This window comes from Vombatus ursinus, unplaced genomic scaffold (assembly GCF_900497805.2).
Source record: "Vombatus ursinus unplaced genomic scaffold, bare-nosed wombat genome assembly UNPS02014817.1, whole genome shotgun sequence".
NCBI lineage: Eukaryota > Metazoa > Chordata > Mammalia > Diprotodontia > Vombatidae > Vombatus > Vombatus ursinus.
Genome location: NW_020954595.1, coordinates 5,681,697 through 5,707,201, shown reverse-complemented (window position 1 = coordinate 5,707,201; position 25,505 = coordinate 5,681,697). Strand labels below are relative to the sequence as shown.

The following is a 25,505-nucleotide window of genomic DNA, read 5'->3' as shown; positions in this document are numbered from 1 at the left end:
CCCCAGCATTCTCATAGTTTGTCCCCTTTGCCTGGAATTCTCTTCCTCTTTGCTTCCCTGTCTTTCTTCAAGCCTCAGTTAGAGGCCTACCCTTCCCAGTCTTCCTTAATCTTACTGCCTCCCTTCTGTTCAGCATATCCAATTTATCCTGCCTATGTCTTGTTTCCACACAACTGTTTGCATGTTGTCTACCCCAGTAGACTGGGAGCTCCTTGAGGGCAGGGACAGCTATGGGAGGTTTGCTTTTATTTGTATCCCCAATGCCTAGCAAGGGCCAGGCACTTAATAAATGTTTGTTGACTGATTGACTGAAGCTGGTAGAAGGAGAAGGCCTGTGCACAGATAAATGGGATACAAATTCGAGTTTGATCACTTCAGAAAAGGAGTGAAACAGTACAGCAAGGTCAGAAGAGGGAGAGAGTCACTAAGGAGTTGGGCTGGGTTTCATGGAGAAGGTGAAATTGGAGCTTGAAGGAGGCTAATGGACAGAGATGAGGAAGGAGTGAATGAATGAATGAATCAGTATTTATTGGGTGGTAGAGCAATATAACACAAGTGCAGTATATTATTGACTAAGCCAGAAAGCATTTCAGAAACAGTTAAACTGGACATAGACTTGAAAAAATCTCCAGTTGATACTTAATATAAAATACCTATTACTGAATTATTAAATCATTGAGATTCCCAATTTTATGAATTCACTGGGGAACCTAAAGGTTTGCACAAATTCCAAAATTTCACTAAAAATCAAGAACTCATCAGCTCCTGACCAGGGTAAAGAGAGCCAATAGTTCTTGGGCAAATCCTTTGGAATTCCCCAATTGTACACTTGTATGTATTGTGTGATCCCAGGAAGGCCACTTTACTCCTCCGCACCTCCATCTCCTCATCTATAAATTGGAACTGACGACACGTGTAATACCTCCTTCACAGGGCTCTTGTGAGGGCAGTGCTTCGCAAACACCGAAACACAACAAAAGTGGGAATTGTTGTTGTTGTTACGAGAATTCCTCAAATGTGGATGGCTTAATGACAAAACAGAATTTTTCCACATCTCTCTAATGTCAATTGTCCCTATCTCTAAGCAAAAAACAAACAGACAAAAACCCTTTAGCTCAGAAAGACATTTCACACTAGTATATACCCTGAATTTTTTAAAAATAGCTTTCCTTGGCAAGTGAGAGGAAATAAAGGTGATGGCCGCTTTTTCACTAGAAATATTCTCCCTTTGAATACCCCATTCTCCTTAGAACCAGAAAAATGGTCTAATTTTGGCTAAGCTGATTTTGTATATGGTGCCACGATGCCTATGCCCAGCATTTATAAAGTGCTTTATGACTTACCGTGAATAGGGAATTATCTGACCATGGCAGCCCATGAGTGCCAGGAGCTCCATCTACAGTGGGGAGCACCATCTACAGTGGGGATTCCTTTCATATATGACTTAGATTAAACTTCCAACTCTCAAATCCTAGAATTCTGGGGCCTTGCTTCAAATCCTGCTTCTACATCTGTAGAACTTTCTGCAGCCAGTGTGAACTTGGATACGTTATTTGACATCTCCAGGACTCAGTTTACTTAAGTGTAAAATAAGAGGACTGGTCTAGATGGCCCCTAAGGTCCATGCCAGCTCTAGATGTAGGATCCTATAAATTGATATGATCTCAGAGAAACTAAACTTTTTAGGCTCCTTACACTTTATCCCTCCTCCACCCACTCCAGTGAGATGGAAAACAACTACACACACACACACACACACACACACACACACATACACACACACACACACATACACACACACATGCACACACATGCACACACACAGACACACACACACACAAGTCAAGTTCAGCTTCCCCAGAAAGCAGACTTCAAGGAAAGCCTGGTGGGAGTGACTTCTTTCCCTGTGTCTCTGGGGCACATTAACTGGAGGAGGGAGTCTTCTTTTTCGTCCCCATCTCTCTCCCATCGGCTATGTCCTATGGGACTAGCCATCACTATTGGTCATATTTTGTAAGCTGGCTCTCTTCAGTTTAGTCCCAAAAGGTCCTTAGTTGGAATTAGAGTGTTCATAGCCAGGTAAGCCCTGAGAGGGTTGAAATTTTACCTGGGCAAGGACCCTGCAATTCCAGTGTGGGGAGTCTGGCTGCCCTGGGGACTAGCGGGTCACGTGTAGTTTTATGAATGATGTTATTACTCAACCAAGCAGAACCCTCCAACTTGAACTCAGAGGTCACTTTGATTTCCCTTGGAAGAATGATTGCTTCGAGCATGGTGGGCTGAGGGTGTGACCACATATCCTTGAGGCTAAACTCCTCGGAAGAGATGGAAAGTGGGTAAAGAACAGACCTCCAAGCTCGAAAATGACAGCTGGTGTTAGAAAGGGAGAGTTGGTGGAGGGGCGCATTTACCTACAGTTGTCTTTTTCTTTGCATTGGGAGTTATCACCCCAATCCTTGGTTTCTTTGGCTTCTTTGAAGACAGACTGCTGGTAGTATTTTATAAGCATTTGGTTTACCAGTATTATAAAGGTTTTCATTTTGATCTTGACTTTTTCTTTAGCTCCTCAGAATTTTCATTTTAATATTTCATCAATTCATCTTTCTTTTAGAGTTTGACCTAAATTTGGCCCAATACTGAATACTTTTAAAAATATTCTTGTATGTTGAGTTTGGTTTAATTCAATTTTTAACTCTTTTAGATTTTCCTTTCTTTTCTTTGGAGTTTTCATGTGCAATTTCCTTTTGATGCTGAGTTTCATTTCTAGCAGTGATACTTTACTTTCTTCTCCTTTGCTGATATTGGATTAGGATTTTTTTTGTTGTTATGAATTCTGTTGTCTTGTGTTTACTTTCCTTTTGTTTTGGCATTGTTTCAGTTTTCTTTTGGAATTGGTTTTCGAATTTTATTTATGAATTAAATGCAATGAGCTGAACATTGGGCTAATTGAGCGCTTACGATGTTTATGTTTGTTGCTTGACAATGCCGATGAGCACGGCAGCTGTTTTACGACCACCATTTCATCCTGTTTATTTAAATGTCCTCCTGGCTGCTAATTTGCATTGTTGTAGTTCAACCAATTGTTCAGTTAATTGTTCTATTACTCTTAGTAACTAGGGAAATACTGGCATTGTGGGCCAACACCGTGAAGATATGAATCTGGTATTTAGAAGATACTGTCAACTGTAGAAGCTAATAATCAGAGATAATTGATATGCGGAACAGGGCCTGTTTATAGGAAAGAGGATGCTATGATCCCTGAAGATTTCTAGAAAAGTGTATCCACATGTACTTGATAGCATATGGATTGCCTTCTCAGTGGGTAAGGGAGGGAGACAATTGAGGACTTAAAATCTATAAAAATGAACGTTAAAACAAAATATAAAAGGATATATGGGAACATGGTCAGAAGAATCCATTATGAATATGCTGTGTGATTTACCACACCTACTTGACTATTCACAACTCCTTGAAAACATTCATTTAGGGGACAATGCCTGAGAGTTGGTGCAAAATCTTTCATCTGAGGGGGAGGAGTTATGTGACTCACTTACAGTGTTAAGGAGGGAAGATACAACACAAAATCCACACAGAACTGAGTTTTGAGCTTGTAATATATTCACATTTTTCACACATAAAGAATACTAAAGCTAAGCCAATGTTCATATGGGAGTGTATATTCATCCAAGGCTATTGCCTCTACCTCCATGTACACATGGATATCTCCCCTGAACTAACAGCAGCATAGTGTCCAAAACTAGGTTCACTGGGTTAGTGAGAGACAGATCATCAGTGCTTCATAGAAGGGGGCCAATTTCCATAAGTCATGTGTGGAAATCTCATCTGAATGTAAGATGGGCCAAAGATCTCCAGTCTACGTCGGGTGTGAAATCCATGCGTGGTGGCCAATGTAGGACTGGATGGGTCCTGGCACAGAGGACAATGTTAGCAACTTTCTCAGGAGAGGATTTTTGCCCTCCTGGGGAACAAGCATATGAGACATGGTTGTATAGGTACCAATGAAGTATACAATCGGAAAGTCTCCGCTCTGGGCCGGGCCTGACTCAGACCAGTCCCCTGGTAGTTTTGGTTCAACAATTGGGACAAAATGAGGCTCTTGTAGGACATGCAGCAGTTAAGAAAAGGAGATACATGGGGCCCTAGGAGGAAACCCAACAAAGGCAGGTACTGAGGTACCCTGGACTTGATTCTGCTAAGGAAACTTCCTTCCTTGAGCAGCACATTCTGCTCAGCCAGCTGAGCAGTGAAGGGCACCTGGAGCTCATCACTCCTGTTTTGTGCTCAGGTGACCAGGAAGTGACATCCACAGGCTGAACTTTGAGTGCCCTGAGCCAACCAAGTCTTCAGGATGGTCTCAAAACCTTTCATGAGGCATAGGAGTTTGGGGAAAGGTGACTGCTGCTCTTAGCCCAGACTCTGACAATGAAGAATGGTAGGTTGATGGAGAGACTCAGCATTAAAACTTGTGGATTTATGAGAAGCTTGATTAGTGCCAACCCAGAGGTGACATGGAGAACTTGTTTGCCAAACCTCACAAAGCCCTTGGAGTGGTAAAACACCAAGGCAAACTTGCTCTGCATTTTGAGGCATCTACCTTTCAGCACAGAGGAGGAAAGCCAGCTGACTTAATTCATGTGAACACCAGAGGTTGGTGGTGATGGGGCAATAATGCCTGAAGAAGAGAGTAAGGTCATGCTTGCACACACACACACACACACACACACACACACACACACACACACACACTGTCCTGGGGCAAAATCAGAGGGACATCCCTGCTTTCTGCTACAGTCACGGAGAAGATGGCCACATGCAAACCAAATGTAGTTGAAAAGAGCAGATGACTCCAGCGCTGCAGAAACTGGCGATGGCCCAATCGAGGACCAGCTTCAGGAGAAAGGACAGGAAGCCGGGAAGACGGCTGCCTTAGTTCTCACTATGGCCCCACTACGAGTTCCTTTTCACTTGGACTCGTGCAATCGTGTACAGACGTGATGGCGGAGACTGAAAATGTGAACTGCACTGTCATCCAAGAGTCCGTTATGTTTCGATCACTCCATGAGAAACGTTTGAGGAAAATAACTAGAGTGAACACGACTGCTTGGATAGGAAGCAGACGACCCAGTGCCCATATACTCACTCTAGCACAAGCCCGGAGGTCACCCTGGATGAAATAACGATCCAGAAATCTAACAAAGAACTGCGGCAAGTGACTTCAGCCACCACAGAACCGAACGGAATCATCAGCAAGACAATGAAACATGTCCCACATATCCTGACAAGGAGGTGACAGACACAAGGATCAGAGACGCGCGTTTTTGGACACGACAGCATAAGGATTCATTTTGCTTGTCTTTGATTCCTGTGAGAGCTGGGATTTGTTTTTGGTTTTTTGCTTTCTCTCTCTGCTTTTTAACCAGGGAGGTACTAAGAGGAAGAGAAGATTCTCAATAGTGAGGCCAAAAAACTAGGTCATTGTAACATTCTTTAATGCTCAAAACAGAAGGGAATTCATAAGGAAGCACGCCCAAGAAAGAAAGTTTAGACGTAGCATGTAAAATGTGTTTTATGTATACACATGTATGTACATATATTCACACATATGCACACATACATATACACATATTTTAAAAACAAACAGTATGAAATGGAGATTCATGCTAATATAGACTCCTCTTTTTTGTATTCTGCTTTGTGTGTGAAGATGCTATTTTCTTGACATTTAATTTCAGAATTTTAAAAAATGTGTATTATAAAGAAAATGCCTGTAGAGTCTACTGTGTAGGCATATTTGAGGTGCATTGAATTGATAGAATTTCCCAAAAATATTGCTGGTGTCCATTAAGCAATGGACAGCTTACTATTTTCTCTGGGCTCTGTGGGATTCTGTGTTCTATTTTGTCCAGTTTTATGTTACAAACAGGTTTTTGAGTTGCTTCCTTCTTCCTTGAGATCAACATTCTGTCATGATTTCTAACTTTGCCTGTAATGCTAAGCTAGAGACAACCCCTTACTTAGACTACTCTGGACGAGGTAGAGAAGCCATCATTGGATGGCAGAAATCCAGAGCTGTCTCTGACATCGCCGCGGCAGCCTGAGAGAACACCTTCATACACTGACGTGACTGCATAAACTTTTCATCCCAAGAGAGCTGACCCTAAACATAACTCAGAAGCTCTTTATTCCCCCTTCTTTTGACAGTTCTAACAGTCTTTTCTATTTAAATAAGGACAGAGTGGGGATCTGTAATTTGATGTGAACTCTTAGAGGAGCACAATGCCTCTGCCATTTCAAGTTGGCCCCTTCTCTGAAACTTAGAGTTGTGGGGCATTGCCTAGAATATTGAGAAGTTCTGTGATTTGCCCAAGGTTGCAGAGCCAGGTTCCCATAGGCAGGCTTTGCATCTTGCTCTTCCTGGCTTTGAGATCACGTCTTTACAAAGGTAAATACCCTTTTTAAAAAAATGTAGTTAACAGATTTTGGTCATCTGCCAATATTTCTAAATTTTCCTGAAAATAATAACTGATTTTCATGGCACTCATTTGCGTAATTCAATGGTATTGAATTAACTACTAATCATTATCATTAGATATTCGCATTCCTCTTTAAAATTTGTAAAGCATTTTATATTCATTATCTCATGTGATCCCAGATAAATCTTATTAGAAAAATACAAATGATATTATTATTCCCATTTTAGAGATAAGAAAATGGAGGCTCAAAAAAGTTATATGACTTGTCTATGGTCACACAACCCACACATGTCAAAGACAAGATTCCAATCCAGTTCTTACCCTACTGCCCCTCCAGGGCCCTCCTAACATACTATGTGACTCTTAGAGAGGGACAGCCTATGTCTTGCAGTTAAGAAATAGCATACGATACTCACCATATTCAAGGGGTTGCAGGCTCCAAATAGGGCTGCTCCCCAGGATTTGGGAGCAAGATTAGAAAACATCACCCTCTGAAACTGAAGCTAGCACAAATCAACATAAATGAATGCAATTCCCATTTCCAATTTCAAGTCAGGGAAAAAAAAAGAGTGCAAATCTTAGCCCTGACATTTACTAGTTGTGTGACCATGGGAAAGTCATGGCATCATAGACTTTGAGCTGGAAGTGATTTTATTGGTTATGGCACCCAACGTCTTTATTGCACATATGGAGAAGTTGAAGCCCAGAGAGGTTAGGTGACTATCTCAGGTGCACAGCTACTAAACAGCTGAGTCAGGTCTTCCTGAGTTCAAATCCAGCCACACCACTCCTTAACCTCCATTAATCTCGGTTTTCTCATTTGTAAAATGGAGACAGTAGTGCTCGCAATAAATTCATCCCTCCCCCTCTCAGGATTATATAAATGAATTGTTGTGGAGAAATCTGGAGAAATAAATGCCCTAAGAGGTAGCCAGAGTCTTGTAGTGATGCCCAGAGACTCACATCATCAGCTGGTCTCTCCCACTCTGGAATGACATTTCTCAGTGATGTTAATGACTCCCTCAAAGCACTACCGTACCTGCTCACATGTTCAATCAGAGCTGGGAAATGGTCGTAATACTTGTGTTGTTTGTAGAACGTTTTGGCATCTTCCTCGGTCAAGATCAACTGTTTTTGCATTTTTGCCACAAAGCCTTCCTTCTGGAGGAGCTCTAGGACAGACTCTTAAGAAGAAAAAGAAAACTGTGAGCACCCTGTGACCATCTGCTCAGGGACTCATGGGTGGACCGCCCTGCAGAGGGAGGCCTGGTTCTTACAGACAAACAGGCACCAGTTGGTGCCAGTGGTAGTCTGTTGGCCAAACAAGCCTCACTGTTGTTCCCAAGGGAAATTGGAGGTCTTCAGCCAGGGAAAGCTCTTCTAAATAGAGCCACAGGACCTCCCATTGGTCCTCCACTGATACCAACTACTCTTCAGTTCAAGCCAACAAGCATTCTTTGATTGTCTACCATGGGACAGGCACTGTGCTGGGTGCTAGGTGCTAGGGAGACAAAGACAAAACCAGAATCAGTCTTGCCCTCAGGGAGCTTGTATTTCTTGTCTTAACTCACTTTTAAATTTCTTAAATTTATTTTTTAAAGTGTTTATTATCTCCCCCTCCTGGTCTGTCCCCCACAGAATAATTATTTTAAAACCCAAAAAACAAAACCTTCTTAATAAATACACATGGAACCCAGGAACTATATGAACACAATTATAAAACACTTTTCACACAAATAAAGTCAGATCTAAATACTGGGAAAGCATCAGTTGCTCATGGGTAGGCTGAGCTAATATAATAAAAATGACAATTCTACCTAATTTACTTATTCAGTGCCGTACTAATCAAATTACCAAAAAATTATTTTGTAGAGCTAGAAAAAATAACAACAAGATTCATTTGAAAGAACAGAAGGTCCAGAATACCAAGGGAACTAATGAAAAGAAATGCAAGAGAAGGTGGCCTAGCCATTCTAGATCTTAAATTGTATTATAAAGCAGCAATCATCAAAACTACTTGGTACTGGCTAAGAAATAGAGTGATGGATCGATGGAATAGGTTAGGTACACAAGACACAGTGGTCAATGACTATAGTAATGTACTATTTGATAAACCCAAAGACCCCAGCTTCTGGGATAAGAACTCACTATTTGACAAAAACTGCTGGGAAAACTGAAAAAAAAAGCAGAAACTAGGCATAGAGCCACATCTCACACCCTGTACCAAGATAAGGTCAAAATGGGTCCACAATTTAGATATAAAGGCTGATTAAGCAAACTGGGAGAGCAAGGAATAGTTCATCTGTCAGATTTATGGGGAACAGAAGAATTTATGACCAAACAAGAAATAGAGAACATTTTGAAATGCAAGATGGTTAATTTTGATTACATTAAATTGAAAAGTTTATGCACAAGCAAAGCCAATGCAAGCAAGATTAGGAGGTAAACAGAAAACTAGGAAAGAATTTTTACAACCAGTGTTTCTGATAAGGGCCTCATTTCTAAAATATATAGAGAACTAAGTCAAATTTATAAGACCACTCCCCAACTGATAAACAGTCAAAGCATATGAACAGGAAGATCTCAGATGAAGAAATTAAAGCTATCTATAGTCACATGAAAAAATGCTCTAAATCACTACTGATTAGAGAAATGCAAATCAAAACAACTCCGAGGTACCACATCACACCTATCAGATTGGCCAAGATGACAAAACAGGAAAATGATAAATGTTGGAGAAGATGTGGGAAAATTGGAACACTAATGCATTGTTGGTGGAGTTGTGAACTGATCCAACCATAGAGCAATTTGGAACTATGCCCAAAGGGCTATAAAAATGTGTATACCCTTTGACCCAGCAATAGCACTTCTAGGGCCGTATCCCAAAGAGATCATACGAATGGGAAAAGGACTCACGTGTACAAAAATATTTATAACAACTCTTTCTGTGGTGGCAAAGAATTGGAGATTGAGGGGATGCCCATCAATTGGGAAATGGCTGAACAAGTTGTGGTGTATGAATGTAATGGAATACTATTGTGCTGTAGGAAATGATAAGTAGGTGAACTTCAGAAAAGCCTGGAAAGACTTGTTATGGACTGATGCTGAGTGAATTGAGCGGAACCAGGAGAACATTGTACACAGTAACAGCCACGTTGTGTGATGACTAACTTTGATAGACTCAGCTCTTCTCAGCAATGCAAGGATCTAAGACATCTCCAAAAGTCTCATGATGGAAAATGCTATCCACATCCAGAGAAAGAACTATGGAGTTTGAATGCAGATCGAAGCATACTATTTGCTCTTTTTTTTCTTCTGTTTTGTTTTGTTTCTTCTTTCTTGTGGTTCCTCCTATTCATTCTAATTCTTCTTTACAACATGAATAATGTGAAAATATATTTAATAGGAATGGTAGGTATATGGAATATAGGTGGAGCCTATATCATATTGCACACCATCTTGGGGAGGGAGGTGGGGAGGGAGGGGGAGAAAATTTAAAATTCAAAAGCTTACGGAAGTGATTGTTGACAACCAAAAATTAATTAATTAATTAATTGATTAATTAGCATTTTAAAAAATAAATAAATACACATAGAAAAAGCTTCCATTCTACACTAAGAAAATGTACCCAGATAATGTGACTGGTTGTGTGGACTTGGTGTCAGTTATACCCATCCACAATCTACCTCCTGCTATGCTTTCTGCATCTTCAGAGAGAACAGCTACCATATAACTGAACAACTAATTAATTAATTATTTAATCAGCTACTCTGTGTGTGTGTGTTCCCCATCAGGTGGCGCTAGCCAACAACGCATTTGAATGGACTTTACTAATGGTTGCAGTATCCTTCAGTGTTCCCAGATGGCGCTCTGACAGACCACGAGAAATCCACTTTCCTCCGTCCCTTTTCCTGGTCTGTGCATATTCACAGGGATGCCGCAGAATACACCCAGAAATGACCAGATACGCTTTCATTTTCACTCTCAAGCTCCTGAACCCTTTCTTTTAGGGGCCTCCCCTTCTAACTCACAATTGACTGACCTCAAGGAAAGGAGGAAGAAGTAAAAACCGAAAGGAATCTTGGAAGAGGTGGGGCTTAATCTGAGATTTCAAGAGACAGAAGTAGGGATGGAAAGCCTTGCAGGCATGGACAACCGCCTTTATGCAAAGGCAAAAAAGTGGGAGGTGTCACAGATGGGGAATAGTGAATAGTCCACCTTGGATTGAATAGAGAGAATGTAAAGGAAAAGAACATGAAATCAGTCTGGAAAAATAGGTTGGAATCAAATAACTTTAATAGGGTTCTAACGTCCAAGATAGATAACTATCAAAATTACATAAGGCCAAAAGCCATTCCCCAATAGATGAGGGCTCAAAGGACATGAACAAAGTTACCAAAGAAGTGGTGAAAAGTATTAACAGCTATATGAAAAATTACCCTCCTTCACTAGTATTAAGGGAAATTCAAAACATAACAACTCTGAGATTTCATCTCACACCGAGAAAATCGTCAAAGATGACGAAAGATGAGACTAGTCAATGCTGGAGGGAACGTGAAAAGACAGGCACGTTAATGCACTGTTGGGAGAATTGTAATTTAGTGCAATCATTCTAGAAAGCACTTTGAATTTTTATGAAGAAAGTGACTAAAACGTCCATACATTTTGACCTAGGAATTCCACTGCTAAGTATATACTCCCAAGAACTCAAAAACAAAAAGGAAAGCCCCATAAACACCCAAATATTTATGGCTATACTTTTTTGTAGTGTCAAAAACTGGAAACCAAATTGATGCCCATCAGTTGGACTGAATAATAGATGGTTGCTACGCTGTAAGAAATGATGACTACAGAGCAGCAGGGAAAGGCTTGTAGGAACTCAGTCAGAGCAGAACTCAAACAATTTACACAATGACTGTAACAATGAAAGTGGAAAGACCAGCAAGAAAATCAGAACTGAATTCTGTCTGATTGTAATGAACAAGTTTGGACTCAAAACAAAAGAGATAGGGAACTCCCTCCCACTTCTTTACAAATGTTGAGGACTGTGGGTGTGGAATACTATATAAATGGTGGAACTTTTTTGATACATTGGTTAGTTCTGCTGAGCTGTTTTCTTTTCCTCCTTTCAAAATCTGTTATAAGATTATATGAAGATGAAAGATGACAATAAAAATTTATTTTTAATAAAAGATAGGTTGGAACTAGACCGTGAAGAGCTTAAATACCAAATAGAGATTTTATTTCATCCTAAGCGTCATTGGAAGCCATGGAAGATGCTTGAGCAGGAAAGTGATGTGGTCAGACTTGTGCTTTAGGAATATCAGTTCGGTAGTTATATGAAGGCTGGACTGCAACAAGGAGAGTCTGGAGCCAGTCAGTGAGGTAGCCCAGGAGATGAAAGACTAAATTAGGGGCTAGTCATGTAAATGGAGTGAAGGGGAGGATGTGACATATAGAGGGCAGGTGAAATTGATAAGACTTGGCAAAAGATTACAGGGCATGAGGGTGGGGAAAGAGTTAGGCATGACTTTCAGGCTGGGAACCTGGGCGATGGGGAGGATGGTGGTGCACTCAACAGAAAGAGAGAAATTAGAAGTCTGGGGGAGGTTTAGGGGAAAGATAATGATTGTTGAGTTTTGGACATGTTGAGTTTGAGACGTTTATGGGACATCCAGGTGGAGAAATGAAGCAGGTGATGCGGAAGCGTAGCTCAGGAGAGAGACTAGGGCTGGATATGTTGATTTGGGAGTCAACTCCATAGACTTGATAAACCCTGAAAGCTAAGGATATCAGCGAGAAAATGAATGAATGAGTGAAAAGGCAGTTATTAAGCACTTACTCTGGGCAAATCACTGGAGACATAAAAGGAAGACAAGTTTCTGCTCTCAAGCAGTGAACCTTCTAATGGAGGGTGAGGGCGGGGGAAGACCACACACACATAGAGAACACAGTTTTAACTGCAAGGTGGGTGGAAAGGTCCCATGGTCCTTAGGGTGCAGTAGCAAAGCATGTGGCTCTGTTTCTTCTTTCATGTCATTTCCAGTGATAAAATTACATTACATTGGTTTGTACACTACATTTGGAGTCATTTGGTAGTGCCAGGGATTCTAATGGTGAGAAGTTTCTTTTATGGGTTTCCTGTTACCATGGGCTGTAACATCCACAGGAACACTTAGTAACCAGGCTGCATCTGCACAGGAGTTGGTGGTCTGGGGGCCACTGCTATTCTCAAGGCCCCAAGCTCAGCGTACTGGGATATCTTCACTGGAGTCTGAGGGGATATTGTGGTCAAGGAAATGGTGATGGTTGACTTGCCTGGGACACGCTACCTCCCTCAGGGTGCTTTGCTGCCTTGTTCTGGAGTACAATATACATACACAGAGAGGGTACAAACTTCTTTCTGGTGTCATCTACCAATTATCTTGGGACAACATAACTTAGTTGGCTTTCATACCAATTCCACTGCAGACTCACTTTCCCCTCAGCTGCTTTTTACTGCTATGCAAGGCAATGCTGTTTATCAGTTTCCATCCTCCTTGGTATTCTTGTAAGTGAGATTATACACTCAACCAATGTTGTTCTCGGAGGCCAGTGCCTCTGAAGAGGGTGGTTTCTTGCTGAGTTTTCCAGCCTCCTTTGGCCTACTTAGTGTGGGATCTTCTTTACATCAAGATGTAGTCCAGCTGTAACTGTGTGCTGACTGAGGCAAGGTGCAGTTTTTGAACTGATGGACTCTAGAAGGATCTGAAAATTTAACCAAAGGCCATCCAGGTTTCAGACATCCCTTCACTGATGGCTTGTTCTTTGGAAGCAAAGGATGCACACAGACTCAAACGTGTTATCTCTGCCTGCAGCCACTCCTGCTGGGGATCCAGCCTTCCCCAAACCTAAAATCCATAGATGTGACCTGAGCCTCAGACAACCAGGGATGGATTTGCCTAGGTGTCTTTCAGGATCTAAGCCCCAAGGCTGGTTTAGCCAGGTCAGATTGGAACTATTGTTATCTCACACTGTTTTCTTATCTTTATTCTTTATGAATTTAATCTTTGATGCTCTGACTACACACAAAGAACTGACTCTATAATGATTCCCACATCAGGAAGTTTTCCATTTGTTAAAAGAAAGTCAATTTTGTTTTGTCAGTGATTTATTCTGAGTTCACCATATCCAGAGGCTTCTGGCTCTCCTCCGGAAGAAGATCCCGAGTTTTACGAGCGGGCTTTCTGCTTTTACCACCTTTCATGTCTTGATTCCAAACTACTGGGCTCAACGTGTCTGTCACTGTCATTCCAACTGAAGCCACTGATTATCAGGCTACTGCTAACTTATCTGAGAGGGTTTTATCTAGTTCCCTAGGTGATTTTCTCCTACTCATCCTCAGCAACAGATGTTGGTGCATAAACTGCAATGATCTTTTTTCTAGAAAAAAAAATTATATTGCTTTCTTTTGTTGTTACAATACCTAACTTCCTCACACATATATCCTTCTGGCTCCTCTACCCAGGAAGTCACCCTTTGTAATAAATAAAAAAAAAAAAAAAAAGAGTAAGAAAGAGGGAAAAAAGGAACAACTCAACAAAGCCAGACAATGTGCCCATCAAAGCCAGCAGAGCCTGCTGTTCTCTTTCTTCCCTGCTGGTGCCCTCCCTCCCAAATGACCACATTTATTTGTACTTATTGTCCTTATACTTATTTTCTTGTACATGCCCCCAAGGCAGCAAGATGGTGCAGTGCCTATTTCACTGGGCCTGGAGTCAGGAAGATTCATTTTCATAAGCTCAAATCTGATCTCAGACACTTGCTGTGTGACCCTGGGCAACTCACTTAACCCTGTTTGCCTCAGTTTCTTCATCTGTAAAATGAGCAGGAGAAGGAAATGGCAAACCACTCCATGATCTCTGCTGAGAAAACCCCAAACAGGGTCACAAAGAGTAGGACACAACTGAAATGACCAAATACACATGCCCTAATTGTCTCCCCATTAAAACGTAAGCTCCTTATGAGTAGGAATTGTTTTCATTCATTGCATTTGTATCTCTAGTGCCTAGCACTTGATAAAAGCTTGATAATGGATTGATTTGACTATTTTCTGACATGGTGAGCATTTCAAGGAAAGAAAATTAAGTGGAATCAGTATTGCTGGTTGCTATGGGACTCTCAATGACACCAACTTTGCCGCCTTCTTTCTAGGCCTCCCTGAGGAAGGTCCAAGAACCTTCTTTGTATTTAACTATGTCTGGATGTCTCCTGGCTCTACTTCCAATGGGAAGGCCATTCCAGGGGTGGGTCAGCTCTTTTACACTGAGTCTCCTCACACTGGGACTGACCCATCTAATTTCTCAGAGGTGGAAGGGACTTCTGATTCAAGCTAGTGCAACCCCAACTTGACCAAGAATCCCCTCAATGATTTCCCCAACATTCTGGTCACTGAGGGAAAGAGGGTCTCACATTAAGGCTACCCACAGTTAACTGAATGCTGAGGGCATACGACCTAAGAATGGCATGATTCTTAGCACTTTCTGTCCCATTTTCCAGCACTCAGCCCTGTCTCTTTAGAAGTGAATGAGTTTAGAATTCAAAACTTTAAAAAATGTTAAAAGATTGTTCTAACATTTAGTTGAGGGGAGGAATAAAATATCACACATAAAAAAGAGGTGGATGAGAACCACATTTGCCCTTTTTTTTGCCTGTGCCATGAGTTGTCCTCGTCAGCATTCATCACCTTCAGAACTATACCTGAAGCGTTTCCAGCCTCATAGCTTTTGAGAACGAGGATCACCACCCACACACCGTGGTGAGGCTGCTAAGCAGCATGGCAAGGGCATAAGTGGTCATTTTCTCATTTCACTTCCTTTCAATGTGGAGCTAGGATTTTTTTTTTGCAAGTATCATCCAAAAGATACTTTTACACAACAGTAAATGTTATTACTTACCGATACTTCCCTGTAAGAGATCAAGTCTGATTACAGCCAACGTCCTTTCAACCAACGGCTGGAGATTTTTTGCTTTAGCAAAATATGGAAAAAATTGAATGAGATGCTTCCTTGCCTTTTGTGCATCATCTATGAGATCACAGACTTCTATCAGCCCTTGACTTTTCAATAGTTCTCGTATGCTGTGAAAGTGAAAACCATTATTACAGATTAATTTAAATTCAACTATCGTATACCACCTAGACCAATATTTAGGATTTGATTAATAATACTAATAGTTTACATACATATAGCATATTAAGATTTCCAACCTGCTTTTCATCTATTATTTCATTCTGTCCTAGGACCATGAGCTATAAGAGGTGACCTTTCACCTTGCCTGGAATCCCACTTTCCAGCCATTTCTAAACTCTACCACCTATATTATGGCCATCTCCCTCCTCTTCCCACTAGAACCAGGAGACAATTAGATGGCACAGTGTGACTGAATACATCACAGACTGAATATTTAGTCTAGAGTTAGAGTTCACACTTTAGTTCAAATTTGGCCTCAGACATGTATTAGCTGTGTGACCCTGGAAGTCACTTAACCTGTTTGCCTCATTTTCCCCAACTGTAAAATGGGGATAATAATAGCACCTACCTCTTAGGTTGTTATGAGGATCAAATGAGATAATATTTATAAATTGATTAGGATAATGCCTGGCACCCAGTAGGGACTTCATAAATGCTTGCTTCCTTTCCTTCTTTCCTTCCTTCCCACTTCTGGGACCCTGGACGATGATAGAGGAGCTTTTGCCTTGCCTTGTCTAGAATCAGGCCACCATGCCATTTCCCAGCCATCTCCCAATCATGCCCCATCCCCTGTTGCAACACAGACTTCCCTTTACATGTCGTGTTCCTCTGCTAAAATATAAGCTCCCTCAGAGCAGAAACGACATACTTGCCTGTACCCACAACAAAAGCACGTAATAAACGCTCATTCACTAATTCGCTCATTTGCTGTCCAGGGTTCAGCATGAGGCATTGATTGGCTGAGTGGCCCCAGTGCCTCTCGTGTGTTGTATTTCCATCGGGTTCTGTGCATCCAAAGCAATTCCAGATAGGAATATTGGCCTCATCGTGGTGGCAGTTCTACTAGAGCAAGACAAAGCCTCTCCAGGGGATTCCTCACATGTGTGAATGGCCACATCGAAGCAGTTTCCCATTGAGTCTCTCAGTTCAGCACGTGCGAAAATACCTTCAAACCACGTCCTCACCACCAAACAACAGTCAGACGTTCCCTTTCAAGTTTTCTCCTTTGAACATTCCAAGAGCCCCTGTGAGGTAGGTAGTTAAGGCACCTGAGGCCCAGAGAGGTTAAGGGGCTTGCCTTTGGTTACAGAGTTAGAATTTGGATTCAGAGCTAAGTTTTCTCAACTCCAGTCTCCGAGCTCTTTTCCCTACCCCCATGCTATTTCTCACCTACTGCCTCTTAATTACATTCATCAGTTGACATTGGACACTTGAGCCTGTTCTTAAATCTCAAGATCATAAGAAGGTGGCCACTGGGGCAGCTCTCCTGTTTCTGAGCTTTGGGTGGAAGTTCTAGGGCCGCTACAGGAAAGAGGCAGCCAGATTCTCCACAATGGTTTGGCCAAGTGAAGCCTCTTCCAGTGTGGAAAGCAGCAAGCCTGGATTTGCTGTCAGTCAGACAAATCATTTACCTTCTTCAAGGCTCAGTTTCCTCATCCATAAGAATGTAGCCCAGCAGAGTGAACAGTGTGATGGATTAAAATCCATCCTCTGCCATTTATCAGCTGTCTGTCTCTGGACAAATTACTTAACGTCCATGTGGCTCAGGTGATTCCCTAAGACAAATCTGTTTTGTCACAGAAGGGTTGTCCAGTTGATGGAGGGAATACCCTACATTGGTGAAACCATAAATCCTTCCTGTAATACAATGAGGTTAAAAATGACTTCTCTCCTGGGATTAGAGTTGGAAAGGATCTCATACATCACATAGGTGGATCCCCTCATTTTGCAGATGAGAAAACTAAGCCCAATCAAATAACAAGCATTTATTAAGCACCTAGTATACGCCAGGCACTATGATTTACTTAGGATCACTTAACTTAAGTACAAACTTTGTCAGTGTGAGCACTTTCTCTGTTGACGATGATGCAAACCCTTCTACAAGTCAGGAGATGGTCTTTGAGAGTTGGCCAAAGATTTCCCTTCCTAAGGCTCTCCATGCTTGGCCAAGTGGTAGTTAGTCTACACATAGTCAGCTAGAAAGTGTCTGAGGTTCTGGTAACCTAGGTCCTTAGTTAGATTCTCCAGACAACAGGTAGAGGGGGTCCAGGTTCCCAGCCCCTCAGAGCTAGGTTCAAACAATGCAATAAAGTTTTCTCACAGGACAGAAATTGGACTAGACCCATAATTGAATAGAAAGGCAACTGAAGTAGATCCAGAATTGAGTCACAAGATGGAGTCAGAGGGGTTCACTCAATTCCCACATTATTAGACATGTCTGTAAACTTCCATCCTTCATTTTTTTGTGTTCAGTCTAAGACTTCTCTCGTCTCTCTGTTTTGTTTTTGTAAGTTGCATCCAGATTCAAGTTATTTTACAAAAAGTGAATTGTACTATACAGTTAAAATCTGGGAAAACAGGAAAATCCACAATAAAAAAAACCCAAATTTAAAAAAAAAAAGTGTCTGGGGCCAGATTTGTACTCAGGTCTTCTTGACTGCAGACAGGAAGCTCTATCCACTGCCCCACCTAGCTGCCTCCTAATTAAATGTGATAAGTTAAGTAACATGCTTTCTAATCATCTGTTTCAGACACTGATTGTGTTAAATTTTGGCTAGGTACTGAGCTAAAATGCCTCACCTACATAACAATACTCCGCTTGGATGTTCTTGGGAATTAGAGAACACGCTCATAGAAAATCAGGTACATCATGAAATTACTGATAATAATTCCAATGTTCTCTCTGGACATCATCCTCCTGATGCCTCGTGATGGCATGGAGGGGGTCATGCTAATGGAAGGCAATCTCTGGGCCATTCCACCGGACTCCAAAGTCTCCAAGCATGCTCTTAAGGGTGGCCTGGGTGCCTGGCTAGACTCAGAGCCTGACAGATCTCCAGGTCAGCCTTGGAAGAGGAAATCTTTTCTTTTTTCTTTTTTCTTTTTTTTTTTTAGAAGAGGAAATCTTTTACCAACTCTGAAAGACCATCTCCTAAGCTGTGGAGTGGTTTGTATCTCTGTCAATAGAGGGAGTGCTCACACTGACAAAGTCTGTACCAAATTTTTTAAAATATAAGTAGATTCATGAATTCTCTGCACCTTGTTCTCTTTTGGTAACTCCTATTTTCTGTCCTCTTTGGATCATGTTGCCCTCCCCCAGAGTTTCCTCTGGGAAGCCCACAGCATAGCTTCTATCTTCCTGTTTGTTGTTGTTGAGTCATTTCAATCATGTCTGACTCTTCATGACCTCTTTTGGGGGGGACTTTCTTGGCAGAGATACTGGAGTGGTTTGCCATTTCCTTCTCCAGCTCATTTCACAGATGAGAAAACTGAGGCAAACAGGGTGAAGTGACTCACTCAGGGTCACACAGCTAGTTAAGTGTCTGAGGACAGATTCAGATTCCAAGCCTAGTGCTCTATCCAGGGCAGCACTTAGCTTCTGCCTAGGTCTCCACCAATATGGGTAAAAGATTCACCAGTACTATGCAAGCACAGAGGGTAATAATGTACGTCAGGTGCAGGACAACCTTTACTTCACCGCATATCAAATATAAAACAACACAAAGAATTGACATTTAATAATAATAATAATAATAATAATAATAAGTATCCCCAAAGTACAAGGGCAGGTAGGTGGCATAGCACCAGGCCTGGAGTCAAGAAGACTCATCTTCCTGAGGTCAAATTTGACCTCAGACACTTACTTGCTGTGTGACCCTAGAAAAGTCACTTAACCCTGTTTGCCTCAGTTCCTCATCTGTAAAATGAGCTGAGGCAGGAAGTGGCAAACCCAGCTAGTACCTTTGCCAAGAAGACCCCAAATGGGATCACAAAGAGTCAGACATGACTGAAACAACTAAACAACAACCAAAATGTAAAGCGCTTTACAAATGTGATCTCATTTGATCCTCACAACCACCCTGGGAGGTGGGTGCTATTATTATCCCCATTTTATAGATGAGGAAACTGAGACAGAGAGTGATTAGGTGACTTGCCCAAGGCTATATGTAGTAAGCGTCTGTGACTAGATTTGAACTCAAGCTTTCCTGTCTCTAGATCTAGTCCTCTACCTGTTGTGTCACCTAACAGCCATGAAAAGTCAATACGATTTTCCTCCCCTTTCCAGTGAGTCCCACCTTCTCCCCAATGACTTATAAAACCCTCTAGACTCATAGCATCACCCTGTGGTTTGGGCTACTCTCGGTAGAAAGACAATAGTCAGATTTCCTCACATTCCACTTAGCCCCAAAGGTTTAGACTCTCCTTAGAAGGAACTGAATCCGGGGTTGCTAGAGATACAGCCCCTCATAGAACAGCAAGTCTGCCTTCACAAGGGTCCTCCAGTCCTCGGGATTCTTACCACCTCCCAACAAATCACACTATCTCAGAAAGAATATGCACTAGGGATGCTGCACAGGCAAGTCCTTTGCCATTAACCCTGCACTGTCCGAAAACCTCATAGTTGTTGCAGAGGATAAATTTCAGGCATTTCGCTCTCCTTTCGGGGCCCCCCTGCATGAACCCCTTCTCCCTCAGAGGATGGCACTACAAGGAGCTCCCCCTTCTTCTAAAAGGCTAGGTCCCAGAGCTCTGGAATCCGAGGTTACTCGAGAAGCAATCTCCTTTCCATTACACCTGAACCATCCAAATAATTCACAGTTAATAGGGATGGGGTTTTTTGTTTGCAGTTTGGGGAAGGTTTTTTTTTTTGTCTTCCAACTGTGGCTCAATCACTTGTTGCTCCTCCAGCTCCTGAGCCATAATTCTCTTCTCCCCCAGAGGTTAACACTATTCAGGAACCACCCCCCCTCCTTTTCTCTTTAGAAGGCTATGTCCTTAGGCTCTGTAGAACTCCAGTGTCCAGAAACTACCCCTATACCTACACACACACACAAACACACACACACACACACACAAACACACACACACACAAACACACACACACACACACACACACACACACACACACACCAGTCTGAGCTTATGGTTTCATCCTTGCTTGAAGTCACATGATTGAAAGGCTCCTTCAGTGTCTTTCAGTGCTATTAATGGCATCCCACCCCAGACAGAAATGGCACTCTTCTACCCTCTGTTCTATGTTCAAATCTCTCAAGGTTTCTGAGATAAGAACCAACTCATATCTCATGGCCCCCTTTTAACAGCCCAGCTCAAAGCTGTGTCTCCAACCCCAGGACAACCAGCCCCCATTGTGAAGACTCAAAACTTATAACTAATGAGGCATGAATAAGTGTGCCCACTTATTCCCTAACTTCCATTAGGGCACAAATCTCCTTTTGCCCTCATGAAGCTGATCAGGGAACTCTTCTGATCAGTGCTCTACACTTCCAAGTTAGTTCAGCTCGTCCCCTTACAAAAAGGAAAAGTCACTTAGATTTGCCATTAGCAAGCTCTCCGGGGTCAGGAAGAGAGGAGAAAGGGGAGGAAAGAGTCTGAGCTCACAGAAGAACCAAATTCTCACATGGCTAGAGCACAGCTCAGTTTAGATTGGTTCCTCACCTTTACCCCTTGTACCAGTCCCAAATAATATCAGAAAAAGAGTCCATTCTCTCAGGCCCATAACCCTCTGGGCTCCTCTCTAGCTCTCTGAATGTATCAGTCTTTAGAGTAAGAAAAAGGCTTGAGTTTGCACATGTTTTCCACTTAACTGAAGGCTATGAGATATTTTAAAATTTAGCTGAAGACGTGAATTGGAACAATATGTAACACAAGCCTCTGTGACTTAATAATTGTTAGGGGGAGGCCAAATGGAAAGAAGGGTCATTTTTTCCAAGTCCATCATACCTTTTCAGCTTCTTCTCTTCTTTCTCTTTCGGTTCTTCTGATTGATCTCCTTCTTCTTCTGCTTGATCTCCTTCTTCTGCTTGATCCTCATTTCCTTCTGCTTGATCCTCTATTTCTTCTGGTTGACCTTCTTTTTCCTCTGGTTGACTTTCTTTTTCCTCTGACTGATCCTTTTTTTTTTCATCTTCACTTTCTTTGACTGGTGGTCCCAGGCAAATGCCTAGAATATAGCTTGGGTTGTTTGTTGTATATGAGACAAATTCTTCAAAATCAAACTGCAAAGAAACCAAGTCTCAGTTATTTATTGTAGAAGAGTGGCTTCCTGCAATCATCAGAAACTAATGATCCTATCACAGTTAATTTCACAGGTGAAAAATATTTGCCATGTGATGATATTTTGCTAGGGAATGCCAAGGGTAAAAATGTCTTATGTCTTCTAAATAGATGGGAAAGCCTGTGAATTGTAGAACAATAGAGTTGGAAGCTAAGTTCAAACCCTTCATTTTACAGGTAAGTAAACTGAGGCCTCTAGATTAGAAGTGATTTACCCATGGCAGAATCAAGACTAAAACTTCTGACCCAGTATTCTTCCTGTTATCCCTTCTTTCCTGTATTACTTTTCCCCTATGATAGGAGGAGACAAGAATTCTGAAGAAGACAGTGGAGGACCATAAAAAGAGTTAACTGAAGGAATCAATATTTAGCCTGAATAAGAAAAAAACTTGGGAGGAAGGGATTGCATGATGGCTATCTTCAAGAATTGGAAGGGATGTCATGGGGAAGAAGGATTAGATTTGCTCTGCTTGGCCAAAGAGGACAGTACTAGGAGAAGTGTGGAAAAGTGATAACAAGTCAGATTTTGGCCTCACTATCAGGAAAAACTTCCTGACAATGAGAAATGACCAAAAGTGAAATTGCTCCCTCAGAAGGTAATAGGTTTCCCTTCTCTGGAGGTCTTTAAGCAAACGCTAGGTGACCATTTGGCAAGGATATTGTAGGGGGAATTCTTGTACAGAAATGGATTAGATGATGTGATCTCTGAGGTCCCTTCCAACTTCTCCCTTCTGCAATTCTGAGCCATTCTTGCTGAGTTCAGGAATGGAAGGGAGAAGGGAAAGCATCCCATGTAGTGAAAGAGAGATATAGCAATAACTCAGAAGAAGTCATAATGGAACGTTTATCACATATGAGAATAACAAAAAGCTGAGTGGGGAAAAAAGCCATACATTGGACAAAGGTTTGAGAACCAAATCGTCTCACTGGGCTATAGAAACTTGGGCTGAAAGAAGTTAGGTGAGATTTAATTTTTAAAAATGTAAATTTCTATTCATGGATCAAAAAATCAATCATGTAATTACAAAACGAGAAAAGTATGACTGAACAATATTTCATGTGAAAAAAACTCAAATCTGTGTGGGTTACAAATTCACTAAGAGTTAGTGATGTCATACGACAGCCTGGGAAACCGAGGTAATGTTGGGCAGCATTCACAAAAGCACAGGCTCCAGAATGAGCCTTAGTCCCACCATGCTCTGCCTTGGTAAGATTACATCTGGAGTATCAAAGTCAGCTCTAGATACCACATTTCAGGAAGAATATGGAAAAGCTGGAGCTTACTGAGAAGAAGAGGAGGAGGGATGAAAGAGAAGAGAGCAAAGTCTCTGCCACACAAAGATCATTAAGAGAGGCCCTGCCTTCAAGGAGTTTATACCCCACCATGACATGTACATGGACAAGTCAGCACAGGGTGATTTGAAAAGAGATCACTAATAATTGGGGATTATAGAAGAGGCTGCACCTTATACAGAACCACAAAGAAAGATAAGTAGATTTAAAAAGAATAAAAAATAATGTATGGTTTTGGTAAAAAAAAAAAAAAGGAAAGATAAGTAGTTTTGAGAAGTGGAGTTGAAGAAGGAATACATCACAGGAATGGGAGACAGTCTGTGTGACTGCCTAGGAAACAGAGCTGTTGCGTCATATAGAATGCTTGAAAGGGATTCATACGAAATGAAGCTGGACCAAGGTTGGCATCAAATTGGGAAACATCAGGCTGAGAGGTTTGCATCATATGCTAGAGGTAATAGGGGTCCATAGAAGGTTTTTAACACAGAAGTAACACAGCCAGACCTGTGTCTTAGGAACAATGATTTTGTCAGCTTTGTGTCAGCTTCATGGATGAGAGAGGAGAAAGACTAGAATCAGAAAAAGCAGTTAGGAGGTTATTTAACTAGTACAAGAGAGAGGTGATGAGGACCTGAACTAGGATAGTGAATGCAGAAATAAATAGAGAAATGGGGACAAATGCAAAAGATCTGGTAGTAGAATCAGCAACCCTTGGCAACTGACTGGATTCAGGGGGTTGAGGGAGAAGGAAGAGCCCCCAGCCTGGGTGATGGGGCAGATAGTGATGCCCTCAACAAAAATCGACATTCCTATCTGTGAGGGCAGGGAGTTCTTGTCCTATGATCAGATGCCTCCTGGCCTCCAATTCCAGGTAGAGATTAAGTAACAGGAAATAATGAGTTGATAGCGCAGTTAGCTAATAGTCACTTGAGACCAAAAACAGCTTCAAGGAGTGCCGTGCCTGGCAGCAAAGAAGAGAGACAAATGTGGACTGAAGGAAGAATAGGCAATTGAGAGTGTGGCCACAAAGAGGACTTCACAAAAAGAGAAAGAACCTCAGGGCTCTGCAGTACAAAGAGTATGAGCTGCCTTGGACACATGTTTTCCATATATGTGAGTCTCACTCACTGTCACTGTTCTTGAAGTTTATGCCCACTTTCCCCACGTGCGCCATGTGTATTTCTGGGAGATGGCACCCGAGGCTTATGAGGGGAATGCTTTCTAGCTACTGCTCTATGCTGTTTTAGTAAATGTCTGTTTGGGGTCAATCGTGTCTACTAGCTGACTGTTACGGTGAAGCACATTGGTAGGGGCCCATGAATTATAGTTTTAGGAGTGAAGACCCAACGAGTACACCTTTGAATCTGAGAGTAGTAGTCACTCTCTTAAAAGTAGCCAGAAAGGATTCTGCATATAGTAATAGAAATTTTCTCTAAGACAAATATCAAGAATATTTAAATTCCATTACATTTGACAAAGACAATCATTTCCTTAGATTATTCTTACCTTATTTGAATCCTCATCATAAAAATCTCTAATCTGCTCATCATCTAAGAATCTCTGCTCCTCTCCTATTATGACAGCACCAAAATCCACAATCTCCAATTATAAATTCATGGTACATTTCAGAAGCATTGATGGGCAACAGAGAAAAGAAATCACTCATGTTACTCTCCAGTGTTTAACAAACCATTTGGAATAGATTTCATTTCCCATAAAAACTACACCTTTTAAGCTGCTTTAAACATACAAATAGGGAGGGCTTTCTCTGTGCCCTATTCCTTTGAGCTTTCAAAAGCATTATTTAGAAGTACAGAAAGATGTGTTCCATTGACGCTGGAGGCTGAAGTGCTGACAAGAGATTATCAGCCTCCTAGGAGGTCAATTTACATGTTACTCTTTTAAGTTGGTTGCTTGGAATGTCTGGGCACATTTTCCCATAGAAATAATGTTGTAAACAATGATCAGATTCCCAGGGCAGGTGACAAATGCTTATTTAATGCACAAAGTGGCTGAAACCCTGTACATTGAGAGAGAAAAGCCGTAGAAAACCAGATGGCCTCTAAGGTCCACTTTGGCCCTGAATTTATGATGCTACAAGTGATCTTGGTTGAGTTACTTAATGCCCCTTGTTCTCAGTTTCCTCGTGTATCTGTAAAATGGGGTGGTTAGCCTAGGTGAGCTCTCCGGTCCCAGTCTCCTCACTCACCTCACCACCTTTTTTGGCATCTCATACTTTGGGTCCATTATCATTATAAAACATGACCTCTGTCACCAAGACAACTGACTGGATTCGCTGCCCATTAACACTTTTCCTACTGCTCACTGTTCTCACTGATCTCCATTTCCCATGTATGAGGTGGCTCAAAGTCCTAGGCACACATAGGTAAGCAAGGCAGGAATGTGGAACAAA

The 25,505-nt window shown here is 41.7% G+C and overlaps 1 protein-coding gene across 1 annotated transcript in view; it reads right to left on the bottom strand.

The window, feature by feature from the left end:
- NME8 (NME/NM23 family member 8) overlaps positions 1–25,505 on the bottom strand; it is a 61,435-nt gene that overhangs the window by 8,915 nt on the left and 27,015 nt on the right. Inside the window, exons 8-11 of the mRNA XM_027835769.1 lie at positions 24,599–24,691; positions 21,467–21,741; positions 15,431–15,612; positions 7,534–7,678 (exon numbers count right to left, since the gene is read on the bottom strand). Coding sequence (XP_027691570.1) covers positions 7,534–7,678; positions 15,431–15,612; positions 21,467–21,741; positions 24,599–24,691 — 695 coding nt within the window. The remainder of the gene's footprint in view (positions 1–7,533; positions 7,679–15,430; positions 15,613–21,466; positions 21,742–24,598; positions 24,692–25,505) is intronic.